Source organism: Apis dorsata, unplaced genomic scaffold (genome assembly GCF_000469605.1).
Source record: "Apis dorsata unplaced genomic scaffold, Apis dorsata 1.3 scaffold_517, whole genome shotgun sequence".
In the NCBI taxonomy this organism is placed as follows: domain Eukaryota; kingdom Metazoa; phylum Arthropoda; class Insecta; order Hymenoptera; family Apidae; genus Apis; species Apis dorsata.
This window is the reverse complement of record NW_006263742.1, coordinates 501,085-514,619: the sequence shown is the minus strand read 5'-3', so window position 1 is coordinate 514,619 and position 13,535 is coordinate 501,085. Positions and strand designations below refer to the sequence as shown.

Below are 13,535 nucleotides of genomic sequence, written 5' to 3'. Positions count from 1 at the left end.
GGGAAAAAAAAAAAAAAAGACTTCACCCTCGTTCACACTCTATTTGGATTAGTCGTACTCAATGAGATACACGGTTAGTTCGTTCACTTGCGGGATCTTTCTTTGGGAAATATGTTACTTGCACGCTCATAACCGGTATTCTATTCAAATGAGCAACAACCCTGCAGCACGTTGTCGAACCGTTTGTTCGAGAGGCGCTTCATTTTTATCGGGAAACGATTTCACCGTGAATTACACGCCGTTCCAACGAACCGTCCCTTTTTGTCGCTTTTTTCTACGGGAATTTGCGTGCGACGCCATTGTCGATGCGAATTACAATTGTGACATTAGCAACGGAGGAATTTTTATTAGATCTTTTCTTGTTTACAATTGTGAGATATTGCGGTGCAAAGTGCTCGAAATGTGATGAAATTTAGATCCACGATGAAAGATATCGATAAGGATTTCTTTTATCAGTCTTACAATTTTTTTTTTTTTTGATAAGACAGATAATAAATTCAATTAGATTTTGAAATCGTTGTTTTGTACTTTAAGATAAGAATTGAGAAATTATTTTTAAAGTTCGATGTGATATTAAGAATAAATTAATTTTTTTATTTTGAATTAATTTGATCATTTAAAGAGTATAATTGAAGAAAACTATTTTATATTCTGCTTTATCTCGTATAATAAAAATCAATATTTTTATTATTAATATCTTAAAAATTTATAAATTTGAATTTAAATAATTTTTAAAGAATCGAATAAAAAAAATTCACTTTGGATCGTACGTATTATCTTATGGATGTAGGTGTAAGAGAGGATAAAATTGAACATAATTTTGTCACGTGATTGCCATTAAATTTGCCTGTATAAACTTGTCATACGAAGCTTCGAAAAGTTGCACTATATCGCACGAATTCGCAATTAAGATTCAAGACATGGACTGATTAAACTCTCGAGACATTGTTCCTCGATGACCTTGCACATGTTTTTTTTTTAACTCGTGTCATCTTTCGACTCACCGTATTCTAAACAAATTTCGTATTCTTATTTATAATTCGACACCACGTTTAATTTCACTTTTTCGTATTGCGTAATCAAAATATATAAAAAAAATTTTCAGAAATCACATTTTACACTTTCCACATGACATCTACACTTTCACTTCACTTATCTATGCATTTTAACTGTCGATCATATCTTCTTTCAATTCTTCGTAAATTCTAGAAAAATTATAACTTCGATACGAACAATATTTTCGTTGAAATTAAACGTTCAATATTTGCGATATTTTTCGAAAGAAAATATTACTTCGCGATATATTTCGATATATCTCTAAATAACTCGTTGAAAGAAATACACTTAATTTTAACACTCGCGATATTTTTTAAATTTGATTTTGAAAACACGTAACTTCAATATTCACGATATTCTTCAAAAGATATTTATCAAAGATTCCACCGAATGACAAAACAAATTTTTCGAAAAAATTTAACCAAAATTGATTTTAATCTTCACAATTTCTCTACACTGACGAACGCCACGACGAAAGACAACATAATGAACGGAAGAAACGTGACAAGATATGTACATAATCGTTCCAATAAATTATCCGCATGTCGCGTAATTCTTTTCGACTACGAGGAGGCCTCTGCCTTGAAACGAGCGCGGCGATCGTCTGTCGGTAATGCGAATTCGCCGCTGCTTTTCGCGCTCCTTTCCCCTTCTACGTTTCCTTCTGTCATTCGTATTTTTGCCACCAAACACTCGAATTCTCCACGAAGGTCAGACCTGCGTGCATGACCAACGCAATGTACGTCTTTCAGTGATGCTTTCATGAGAATTTCCTCGACTGTCGTTTCTTTTTACATGGAATATTCTTTCTATCTTCTTTTTTTTTGTAATTATGTGAATGAATAGTCGATTGTTGTGGAAATTTAATGAATTATATACAATGATTAAAAATTTCATTGAAATGTTTTCGTTTTTCTTACGTAGAATATATTTTTCTTTTTCTTATAATTACATGAATGAATTTGAAAAATGGGTACTGTAATATTGAATGATGAAAAAAAAAGTTTGACGATTTAAAAAATTTTAATCCTTCTTCTTTTATCATCCTATAATACGAAATATCTATCGATAACTACTGAACGAATTATATCGAAAGAAAAAGTGTTATATGTTGATAATAAAAGGAAAATATTTTGAAGATTATTTTTATATTTTAGAGTGTCGAAACACATAAAAATAAAAATTTTGTATTAAATTTGGAAATTGCGTGCACGAAACTCAACTTTCGCCGATATTATTTTCTTTCTATAGCATACGTGGAATAAGGTAGCAATTATCGCATCTAACGTCAAAACTATATATACTATGTTATAACTCGCAACAATTTTGCAACTAATTGCATGTTTAATACGAGCAGAGCACGGAAATATCCTTTCATGCTCATCCCAACGTCCATTTACAATTTACATCTGATGCGTATACACACACACACACTCGTGCAGCTCTTTCACTGACGATTGTTATAATATTTTATGAATACGAGATTTGGGACAATTTTCAATTTATACGTAGATTACATGCATCGTAAAATTTCACAAATTTCGAGATATCTATCCGTCTATCGACTTTTCATGTTTGCATGGGATCCTAGTAACCTCTGACACTTGGTCTTTATGCAAATTTCTACCTTGGAATGCTAAAAGTCAATGTCACTATTTTATCTCTATCAAAATATTACAATGCACTACTCTAATATACTCACATTTTAAACTTTTCAGCTTTGAATCTCTAAAAAAGAAATTCAAATCAATTTTGAAAGAAAAGAATTTTCCTATTTTTCTATATAATAAAAATATTTCATGTGCAGATGTTCGTTATCGCCAATAATCTATCGCATTGCACAAATATTTCCTTGTTCCATTATGTGTTCAGTTGCACTTAAGTTTTATGATCAAAGAGATAAAGACTATTTACTGAAAAAAAAAAAAAAACAAGTTGCAATAAACGAAAAGCATCGTTCGAATTTATAAAAATTTATATTTATAAAAATGTCGCAAAGGAGTGGTTTGCTGACATAAATGCTTATCAGAGATTAGATAAATCTCTGTATACAATCGATATCAGTGTTATACAGTGATTTAATTTTCATGGAAAAAGAAAATGATTTCAGTGAAGAACAAACTTAAAATATGCATGGTTATGTATATATCAATGGACTCGAATGTGTGTGGTTTTTTGCAAAAAAAATCTACAATATTTAAAAATTTTTAATATCGATGCGTTTATAGCTGCATGAAATATTTTGGCTAAAAATAAACGTATTCTATAAAAATTTTTATTAAATATTTTAAGAATCTAAAATGAAGAAATAATTGTATTGCAATTATATTAAAATTATCGTTTGATGTAGAATAAAGATTATCGATTTATTTTTTACAATAAATATATTTAATTTTCAACTTGAAATTTTGTAATTTTCCATATATCACACGATATGACTTCTAAATTCTATTTTTATTTTGAAAACAATTTATCTTTTTCAATGTATATTCCAGAAGAAAAAATGTCAGATACAAAATTATTTGTTCAGTTCTATTTTTGGTCTCCATCAATAATAGATAACTTGTGAAACGATTATTTTTTTCTATGACAAATATTTTTCTTTTTTTCTGTAAATAAATTTGTATTTTATCTATATTAAAATTGTCGCTGTTTGATTATACATATGGCAACTTGAACAATTTCCTGACTTCAAAGTGGCAATTGTTCTCTATCAGTGAATACACAATTCTATCAGTTTCTTTGTTCGTGGAAAGCATTTTGATTAGTTCACGTACTCGTGAAATAACATTTTAGATACGAGGAATTTTAAATAATCCTCGGCATATGTTAACAATGATAATTTTATTGAATTTTACGAAAATAATTAAGCATAGGAATTCATTTTATGGTATATAAAAATTATTTGGAAAAATATATTACATGTTTCATATATGTAATGTGTAATATTCGTAAAATATTTTTATCTCAATATTATTTTAATATTCTTGTTAGATATATTTATCTTTATATGTATTTTTATTTTAATATTAAATTTCATTATTATCAAACTCTCACCCCAACTATTCGAAGTTCACGAACGATTTCAATAATTTATTAATATCAATGATTTATATATACTGTCAATGATAATTTTATCGACGATTAAAAAATAATATTTATTTCAATCTCGAACTTTTAAATTTTTAATATTGATAATCCATTATAATTACATAATTAAAATTTTATTCTTTATATTTTCACTCAATATTTATCGAGTTAATAATTTTATACATTAACTTCGATTTATCACATTTCCAAATAGAGGAAATTCGTTATTGGAAATCATTATTACACTTTCCACAACTTGAACGTATCGATAATTCATCGAAACTTTTTCAACTCGCCGTTAATCAAATGTCTATTACAACTTTCGATGTATTATTATTTCTCGCAACTGCAGGTAACAAACTTGGCAATTCATCAGTCACTTAATCGAGCGCAATAAGGTTTGTATTTGTATGGTTGCAAAACGAGGAGCATACCAATCGGTTAACTGAATGATAAAACACGACCGTTATTTTGTACTCAATTGCCCTCTTTTCACTGTATTCCATTAATTCCCATGTTAATTCATGTAGTGAAACATAATAAACGATATATTTAAAAATCTCATTAATTCATTCTGTAATATTTTAAACATATTTAAAATTTTAATATCACATAATTAAATCACAATATTACACATGCTTCATACAATCAGACCTGGGCGTATTAGAATTACTTTTTTAAAATTATTTAAGTAATAATTTATCTCATATTTCACGAAATAAATTATTTGATTTAAAAATAACTAGTTTCTTAATCAGCAGCATTAAATATTTATATTATTATAATTTCTAATTAACATTATTATATACTTATTATGATTATTGTTTAATATTTTGAAATGTTATTTCAGGAATGAATTTTCCATTAAGAAATAAACGTTATTTCTTCAATAATCAATTCTTTGATTTGTTATTTTTCCTAATATTCGTTTTACATATATTATATTTCTTCAATTGACAAAATAAAGAACATAACCTCAATTGAAATATAATTATTCATCGAAATAGATTTATTTAAAAATTATTGTTTTGAAATTATTATTTGAAACAAATTTCGCCCAGATCTGTACTTAATTATTTATCGATTATAATCCTTAATTATAAACTAAATAAACATGCAATGAAATACCTTTATTTTATCACTTGCTCTTTCGTAAATCCATTCAAAGCTTCACATATATTTATTACACCAAACATTTAAATAAACTGAATAAATTAATATTTACTCGCGCAATAAATTTATTATTATTTTTCGACGATAATTTAAATGCAAAATCGAATCTTTACGATAAATCTCGTTACCTCACTTGCACAGGTTATACCTTCAAACTAAGAACGATCATGCACATATATGTAACAATGCTTGCACGCCACCTAACCTCATCTGCGATTTTTTCTCGTAATCGAATCTTGCTCGATCCGTTGCGAAACAATCGTACACTTCCTCTAATGTAAACGATTGCTTTTCATGTCATGCACAACGAGCAAATTTCATGCTCTGTTTCGTTCAAGCAGCGGTATATCGCGAAAAAATATTCAAATAGCTGAAATATAGAAGGAAAAGGGGGAAACGAAAATCGCTTAAAAATTGGGATTCTTTTTTCGAAAATTTGGAAATTGTTAATGCAATGTTTTCCAACATTTTTGGAAACGTAATATTAAAATAAATTTATAATATTAATTTTTTATGCAAATCCTTAAAAATAAAATATTAAATATGTATGTATTAACCAATTAAAAATGAATTTGTACATTACGAAAGAAATTGCAATTTTTTTAAACAAATATTTAGTTTTTTAAACTAAATTATTTTAAAAATATTTTGGATACTAGAATAAAAATATTAAAATATTTGTCGATCATGAGAGTATCGACATATTTATCATGTTTAAAGGATCGATTTTAAATCGACGATGCGATCTTTCTATATAATTGCACATAAAAATAAGTATACATGATTTTTCTAACCTCTTTGAGAATCATGACTTATAAAAAACACTGCATTAGATAAATAATTTATTAAATGGGAACAAAAAAAAATATGAAAATGAAAGAGTAATGAAGAATCGAAAAGTAAATGGATTAAAAAAAAAAGAAAATGATTAGCATATGGCATTACCTTGGCAGTCGTCTCTGTAGTGCTGAGATTTTGGCGGCGGCGGGGGTGCGTTCGAGTATTCTATGGACGAGCCGAAAAAAAAAGGAAAAATAATAAATTAGCCGTACTACGATTATCATGAAACGATAACTTCGCAACGTGGTTTTACTGTGAACATTGAACGCTATTTCTTGGGTTAATGGGATGGATTCTTTTGCTTCGGCGATCAATCGATATTGGTGCATCGCAACCAGTTACTTTTCCAGCGATGCGATTAAGAAGAAACGGTCGACAATGGGATTGTATTTTGAAAATCATTCGAGTACAATGCGAAGACAAGAGAAGGATAGAGATTTTTCGATTCTCTTCGATGGAATTTGTTGACTTTTCTTTAACTGCAACGATGTAGACTTATTGAATAAATTAACAATAGGTTAAAAAAATACGAAGAAAAGAAAAATTTTTTAAAATTTTAAAAATATCTGCTAGATGTTTCTCTAATCGATTATTCGATAGACAACGAAATGAATAATTCTCATTGTTCATTACAATAAAATAATAATATATTTTTTAAAATATATTCTTTCATTTGTAATATGCATTTCATATTTTGTTGCTGAATTTCACAATTTTTCTCTATCGAAAAATTTTAAATAAAATTTTAAAAAATTAAAAAATTTTGAACTCATTCTAATTTCAATTAATCAATTAATCGATAACAACAATATAATTAAAAATTCAAAAAATAGGATGGATTTTAATTTATGTTATGAAAATTCAGACCTTCGAAAGTGACGGTAGGTCGAGCCGTGTAGATAGGAATCGGCGACCACCAACACGTGGCTTTTCGTCGAACATTTGGCGAGGATGGCGGAGGAGGTGGTTGATATCTAAATTTCGGTCTATGCTTATCAGGATCAAACGTTTGATCACCATCAGATTGTTTCAAAATCGATGATGGTCCCTTCGACGAGACACCTCGCACTTTTCCAATTAATTTACCTCCTTCCTTGCTCTGCGTTTTCGTGGATCCAGAGTTAACCTCGCTTTTCGAGGCGGAACACGGTCTACCAGCGAGATCTGGCGGCGAAGACAATGAACGCATGTTATCCCTTCTACTAGGGTATCTGTGCGCCACCCAACGGCCAGCCAAATAAGGTGCAATATCTCTCAGTTCGTGCACGTCTGGCGACGAAGTGAACATTTCACCCAGAATCGAAGTTTTTTGCGTAGCAAATTTTTCAAATTTCTTCCTCATCCGACCAACTGATTTCTTCGCTTCCAGTTCTTTAGTCTCTGCCTTTCTGGAATTCGTAATAGTGGACGTGACAGCCGACGAATCTTTCAATTCCGCCGTCTTGCTGATAACGTCGATGTGAGGCATGGATAGATCCTCTTTTCTCAACGGCACACGCGGAATCGGCGGTGATTCTCCTCTACGACGCGTTCTTCCTCTTCGAGGCTCGTATTTCCGTCTCAACCAAGCCACATCTGCGAACTCGTGAGGTTTTAATTTACCCTCGTCCACCTTTCTCAGAAGACATCTCGCCAGTTCGGGATCGCTTTGAAATTTTTTAGGCGCTGGAAGCACTCTAACTCTACTGGTACGAAGATCTTCGGCGCTTTCGAATTTGGCTCTGAGCCGTCTCACCGTGCCATTTTTCACTAGTTTCAAATAGGCACGCCAATATTTGTCCGGATCGGGTGAAGTGCTACGCAGCCAAATGCTCTCTAGACTGCAGGACGAATTCGATCGAGTGGTTGCGCGACACGGACTGACGCTGCGAGGCCTATCGTGTTCACGGTCGCGTGAACAGAAGTGCGGTCGTGTATTGGTGTCCATTTCCCGAGCAGGGCTGTTTCCTTTTCGCTCGTCAGACGTTCCTCTCGGCGAGATCGAGCGTGTCCTGCACACCGACAACGCATATTTACCGGCCTCTGACTCGCCAAATAATTCTCTTAAATCTGCAAAGCTTTGAGAAGAGGATAATCTTCCTGGTTTCCGTTTGTTCGTCTGTTCCTTTTTATTTATTTTTCCACGATCCGACTGGGTATCCGCGCACTTGTCCACGTTCTCGAAAAACTCTATCTTCGCTGGAACATCTTGAGATTCTATATTTCGTTGAATGACAGTTCTCACAGACGTTTCGGAGCTTTCCGTCGTGCTGTTTCCTTCGCTCCCTGAATTAGGGGCTATAATTTTTGTCTGATTAGGCGTGTCAGGTATCGCGATTGCCAGAAGAGGTGGTTTCTTCGACCACTCCTCTAAAACGTTCTCTACTCTGCGTCTGTCTGATGGACTTTTGTTGTTCGGTGTCAGGACTAGCAGAAAATCGTTCTTCTCTTTCACTCTCGACGAATCTTCCGCGTTCTGTGGTTCTAAAGAATAACAACTCCTAGGTGACGTGCTAGTTACGCTGGGTGCGGTCGAAGAACGTGTTATTTTTGGTATTTTTTTAACAGCAAGAGCAGCAGCTATACTACCTCGAGTCTCGCGAGGAGCTGTCAATGGCATTGACAGTCTTCTTTGCGAAATTTTGTCCAGAACTTCTTTACCGATCGTCACGGACAGCCTCTTCTTCTCTAATTCGCTCATAGATGGCGTTACACTGATTAAACTTTTGTCAGATTCCGATCTTTCTATACTCTTACCTTGGCTAATAGAACCACTTCTCTTCAACGATTCTGCACGATCTGTGAACGATTTCTGATCACTCGGAGAAACATCAGACGTGATCATCGAGTGACATCGCACGTGAAGGCCCTTAGCATCGTCTTTATCGGTCGAGTCGATTTGGGGTGGAACGATAATTTCGTACTTCGACAGAGAATCTTGTTTATCAGTTCCTTCTTTCTTTTCCAATCTATGCTCGCCTATTTCGGAGGATGTCGATGGTACAGATCTCTGTAAATTATCGCTGCCATAAATTTCGTTTAATTGCTTTTTTAAAGTGGCTACTTGCTCGATGGATAAACTGCTCCAGAACTTTTTACTTCCTCCAAGGCTTCTTTGCAATAATGGATGATCCAAATGATCCAAAGATTTCTCGTTTTTAGATTCATTTGCTTTTTCTTGCATCGTGCTAGCCACGTTTATCACAGACGTGCCACGCCAAAGGGGTTTATACGTGTCCTTCCTCCACGATATTTCTCTTCTTTTCGAAGAATCCAATTCGCTTCCTTCGGATTGCAGTTTCTTGAAATGTTGAATAATATTCTCCACCGATCGTTCTTTACATCTCAAGCTACAATCACCGTTCCATTTGAACTTGCCGATATCCTTGGTGCTGAACAAAAAATTTTTGTCTTTCTGAACCGCCTTTAACTTTCCATACAAAGTACTAAATTCAACCTCAGCTTTTTCCTGTGATCTCACCTTCCTCCATCTATCGTAATCAATTATTTCTTCGTTTTTCATTCTTGGCCTCAAATCGGTTGAAGAAAACGTTCTCTCTAATTCACCCAACCTCTCTAGACTCGAATAGAAGTCGTGCAATTCCTTGTATCTTTCTGATCTTCTCCTATCGTGCAACATACCCATTAAATACCGATGATATTCTTCGCGATCGATGGGCGAGGGGCAAAGCGAATTCGTGCTTCTGGTCAGAGACAAATTGGATCCAAATTTTGGTTTTTCTTCTGCTTCGCCAGCGCTCCTGGCTCTAACTTTCTTCGCGACAATGGCACCATCTGACTTTTCCTGTCTCAAGCTACGTATACGTCTACAGGCTGGTGATCTAATCGAAGAGGGGGAAGAAGCGCGTGAAGACGAGTGCTTCGAGTCGGAACACTCGGACAAGGTCTTCAAAGGTGGCTCGCTCAAACTCCTCTCCTTCAAACGCTCTTTCACAGAGTCTGGACTTTTGTTGCGCAACGTGGTCGACGATCCAAAATCCTCGATGCCTAAAAGACTGTCGAATTTGCTCACCTTTTGAAATATGCTTCTGCCAGGCCAACTGACCCCGTACGGGCTCGAACTTCTGGAAGAAACACTCTCCTTCTCCCAGTTTTTGAACTTGGAGTTAGATACCGGTCGCTTGTGGGCTAAGTAGATGCTAAGACTCTTCAAAGATGGCTCTGACTTACTACCTTCTCTGCTGTTTTCTTGATACATTCTGGCTCGTTCGCTGACGATCGATCTTCTCGAAGGGACATTTTCACTGGAAACGGTGGAAGAAATGGATCTTAAAAAGAGATTTTGAAAAAATGTGTCGGAACGCGTGGCTTCGCCATGCTTCTTTATCTCTTCTACGCTCAACGACGAAGATCGTTGGTCCTGTTTGGGTTTACGTATCTTCCTGATATTAGGCTCTTCGTTCTCTATGTTACTTTTTCCGTCGCTTAAAATCATTTCGTTATCCCTCAGTTTCTTTATCCTCGCAGTATCGCCATTTTCCACTTTTCTCGATTTCTTCTTCGTTTCTATCTTCTTCTTGTCAGGATTAATTTGAATAGTTTCCAGCTTCCTAGCAGGAGATCTCACGATAACGTGAGGTCTCTGCCCCTTTTTTTTACTCGATTCGCCGATCGCCTCCGAGGAAGATGTAAACTCTCTGCTGGAACCCATCTTGTCAGACCGTCCGACTATCGTTCTTACAGGCTTCTTGGTATCCGTTAACACCGTTCTACGTACGACCGATGGCGAAGACGTAGCCGAAGATGATTTCAAGGAAGAGGTAGACTTTGCGGCCGAAATCGAGTCCAAAGGTTTCCTCAAAATCTCCTGTCCCTTGGACGACACCGTCACGACTACCTTCAAAGACTTGTCCTGGACTGGCCTCTGTCCGCCATTGCTCGAACTCGACGAGTACAACATGGTCGAGCTTTTGACAAGCGTTCCAGACGGCAGCACTGTCGTGCGAACATCCCTCCCACTTTTCTCTCTACAATTCAGCAAACGTTTCCTACTCTCCATCGAAGAGAGATCGACCGACGATCTGGCTAATCTTCTAGATGACTCTTCCTGTTCCTTCCGCGTCAACCGCCTTCTGCTCGCGTTAGTTTTCCTCAAATAAGAAACTGCATTACCGACATTCGACCCAGATTGCAACTTTTCTTTCGTCGATTTTGTCGCAGAGGGCGACACATACTTGGAGGACATTTTCAAAATGGAGGACGATTTATCGCGTTTCGGCTCGAATTTGACGGGATATTCGCCAGGCCTGCACGAACTGTCCCCATAAATCCGAGTTCTGCCCCCGTTGGCTGCCGAGAAACTTTTCTCCCCAGCTGGGTCGGGCAAAGTTTGCGACAGGCGCGAGTCCTCCGTCTTCTTACACGACGGTGTCAAAACTTTCGAACGAGTCGGTATTGTCGGGCCGTTAGATGACGTTCGAAACGAACAAGTGTGCACGCTCTCGCGACTTTTCTTCCCGCATCTGTCCAAATTTCCGTGGAATCGTTCTCCGAGCGTGCCAACGTTGGAGCGTGCCTCTTCCTTGAAACATTGTTTGTGTCTCGATTTAAAGGGCTGTACAGTTTGACGTTTCGCGTTTCCATACAGTTTGAGAGTCTTGTTATTCCTAGAAGACTGTCTTCTTGGCGGGGACGGTGGCCTAGATACCGTCGCCTCACGTGGATCATGGAGAGCAATGTCTCTTAAAGACCTCGCCCTCGAAACAATTGTCGATCGAACGTCCATTTTCTTGGCTGTCGCGTTTCGACTTTCGATTAACGGGCTCTCGTATCGCGACAAAACGGCGGCACACTTGGTGGTCGAGGAGCCGTTTTTCCGGTGTACACGGATCCGTGTCAATGTGGGCGAGATAGGAAAATACTCGAGGCCAGTTTCGTCTGTGGATAAAATGTTTCGATTGGTGTTTTTTTGTTCGTCTCTTTGCGTACCGTTCCCTGGAACCCTCTCACCACAACAAGAGTTATATCGAAGAAAGTGGAGCAGTTTTCTTTCAAGCTGGTGATGTTGTTTTATTGAGTTTTGGTTTTTTTTTTTTTTTCATTATTATTTTGTTTGCTTCATTTCAATCCAGCGCAGAGCAGTGAACATCGAAAGAGAGTCTTCTTGGATTGCGTGTGGTATGTACTTGTGCATCGTATTACGGGGTAAGGGAATTAAATCGCACACCAATATCGATAGATACCGAGGCGAGGCGGTGCGGTGAATAACTTAAAGAGCTACGAAGGATAATCGTGAGAGAGAGAAAGAGAAAGAAAGAGAAAAAAATAAGGTGTACAAGCTGCAGTTGGACATCTTGGCTAGCAGATAGTTGGTATTATAATGTGCTTCGTACTTTTCACTCGATGCATTATTCAAGTGAGATGGAATGTAAATTATCGAAAGTCGAATTTTATTTAATCTGATAATTTTGAAACGAAATTATACGAATATATAATCGATAATTATTGCGAGTATATTGTGTTAGGGGAAAGATATTCAATAAACATAATATAATTTTGAAACAAATAAAAGTTTATTCGAAAGAAATTCATCAATTTCAAATGCCAAACGATGTCGTGATCTCGATGCTGTTAAAAAACAAACGTCGCAGACGGTTCGTAAAAATTAAAAAATCTCATGCTTCGAAGCTTGAAAATAAAAAACGAAAATTCACAAAAACATGCAGATATTTAATATATATATATATATATAAAAGAAAACACAAACAATATTAGTAATTAGTAAATTAATATTATCAAATATGATACGTAAAAAAACAAAATTTAGGCGCAATCGATCGATCCTGTGCACGCATGCCTGTTGAAAAAAATTCAAACAACGAACGATCGAGAAAATTAAAATTAAAAAAAAGAAAAGAAAAAGTGTTTACAGAGAACGTAAGAATAATTTTCGTACAATTTGAAATGGATCTCACTCACCCTTCGGTCGTTCTGGGGCTGGTTTACGAAGGCCATGAAGTGGCACGTCGCCACCACTTTGGACCGTTTTGTAGGCCAATCTTTGCTCGAGTTCACTCAACGGACCGATGTCCTCCTTGCGACGAAACACCAGCGTCGAATCACTCTCGTATCCCGATTCTTTGAGAGCGCTGTGAACAATTTGAATATGATTCAAATAATCACTCGTAATTTGGCAAGTATCTTTATTCGTTAACGAAGGATTTAAAAAAATATTTGCAAATTTTCCGATCTCTTTTAATATTTCGTAAACAAATTTATCAAAAAATCGATCGAAAAATTATTGAAATTATTATTAATAAAAATATAAAGAATATATTTAAACTTACTGTGACATGTACGGTTTCAATCTTTGCGGGGGACGATTTTTGTGTTGGTCGAAAGGCTGAAAAGCAAAGAGAGAAAAAAAAAATATCGAA

General features: G+C 35.4%; 1 protein-coding gene and 1 long non-coding RNA gene across 42 annotated transcripts in view; both read right to left on the bottom strand.

Annotated features, from left to right (window-relative positions):
• Window positions 1-13,535, bottom strand: part of LOC102672218 (sorbin and SH3 domain-containing protein 1) — a 115,194-nt gene that overhangs the window by 14,215 nt on the left and 87,444 nt on the right. For 30 of the 41 annotated variants that reach the window (XM_031512761.1, XM_031512758.1, XM_031512764.1 and 27 more), the window contains 4 exons: window positions 13,446-13,501; window positions 13,078-13,247; window positions 7,027-12,036; window positions 6,265-6,324 (listed from right to left, as the gene is read on the bottom strand). In XM_031512761.1, the coding sequence (XP_031368621.1) occupies window positions 6,265-6,324; window positions 7,027-12,036; window positions 13,078-13,247; window positions 13,446-13,501 (5,296 nt within the window). The remainder of the gene's footprint in view (window positions 1-6,264; window positions 6,325-7,026; window positions 12,037-13,077; window positions 13,248-13,445; window positions 13,502-13,535) is intronic. The other 11 variants (XM_031512788.1, XM_031512790.1, XM_031512789.1 and 8 more) reach the window with 2 other exon arrangements.
• On the bottom strand, window positions 2,837-5,885 carry LOC116186212. Its single transcript, XR_004151163.1, has 2 exons — window positions 5,275-5,885; window positions 2,837-2,969 (listed from the first exon to the last, which is right to left on the bottom strand). It is a non-coding gene; the product is annotated as an uncharacterized LOC116186212 (long non-coding RNA).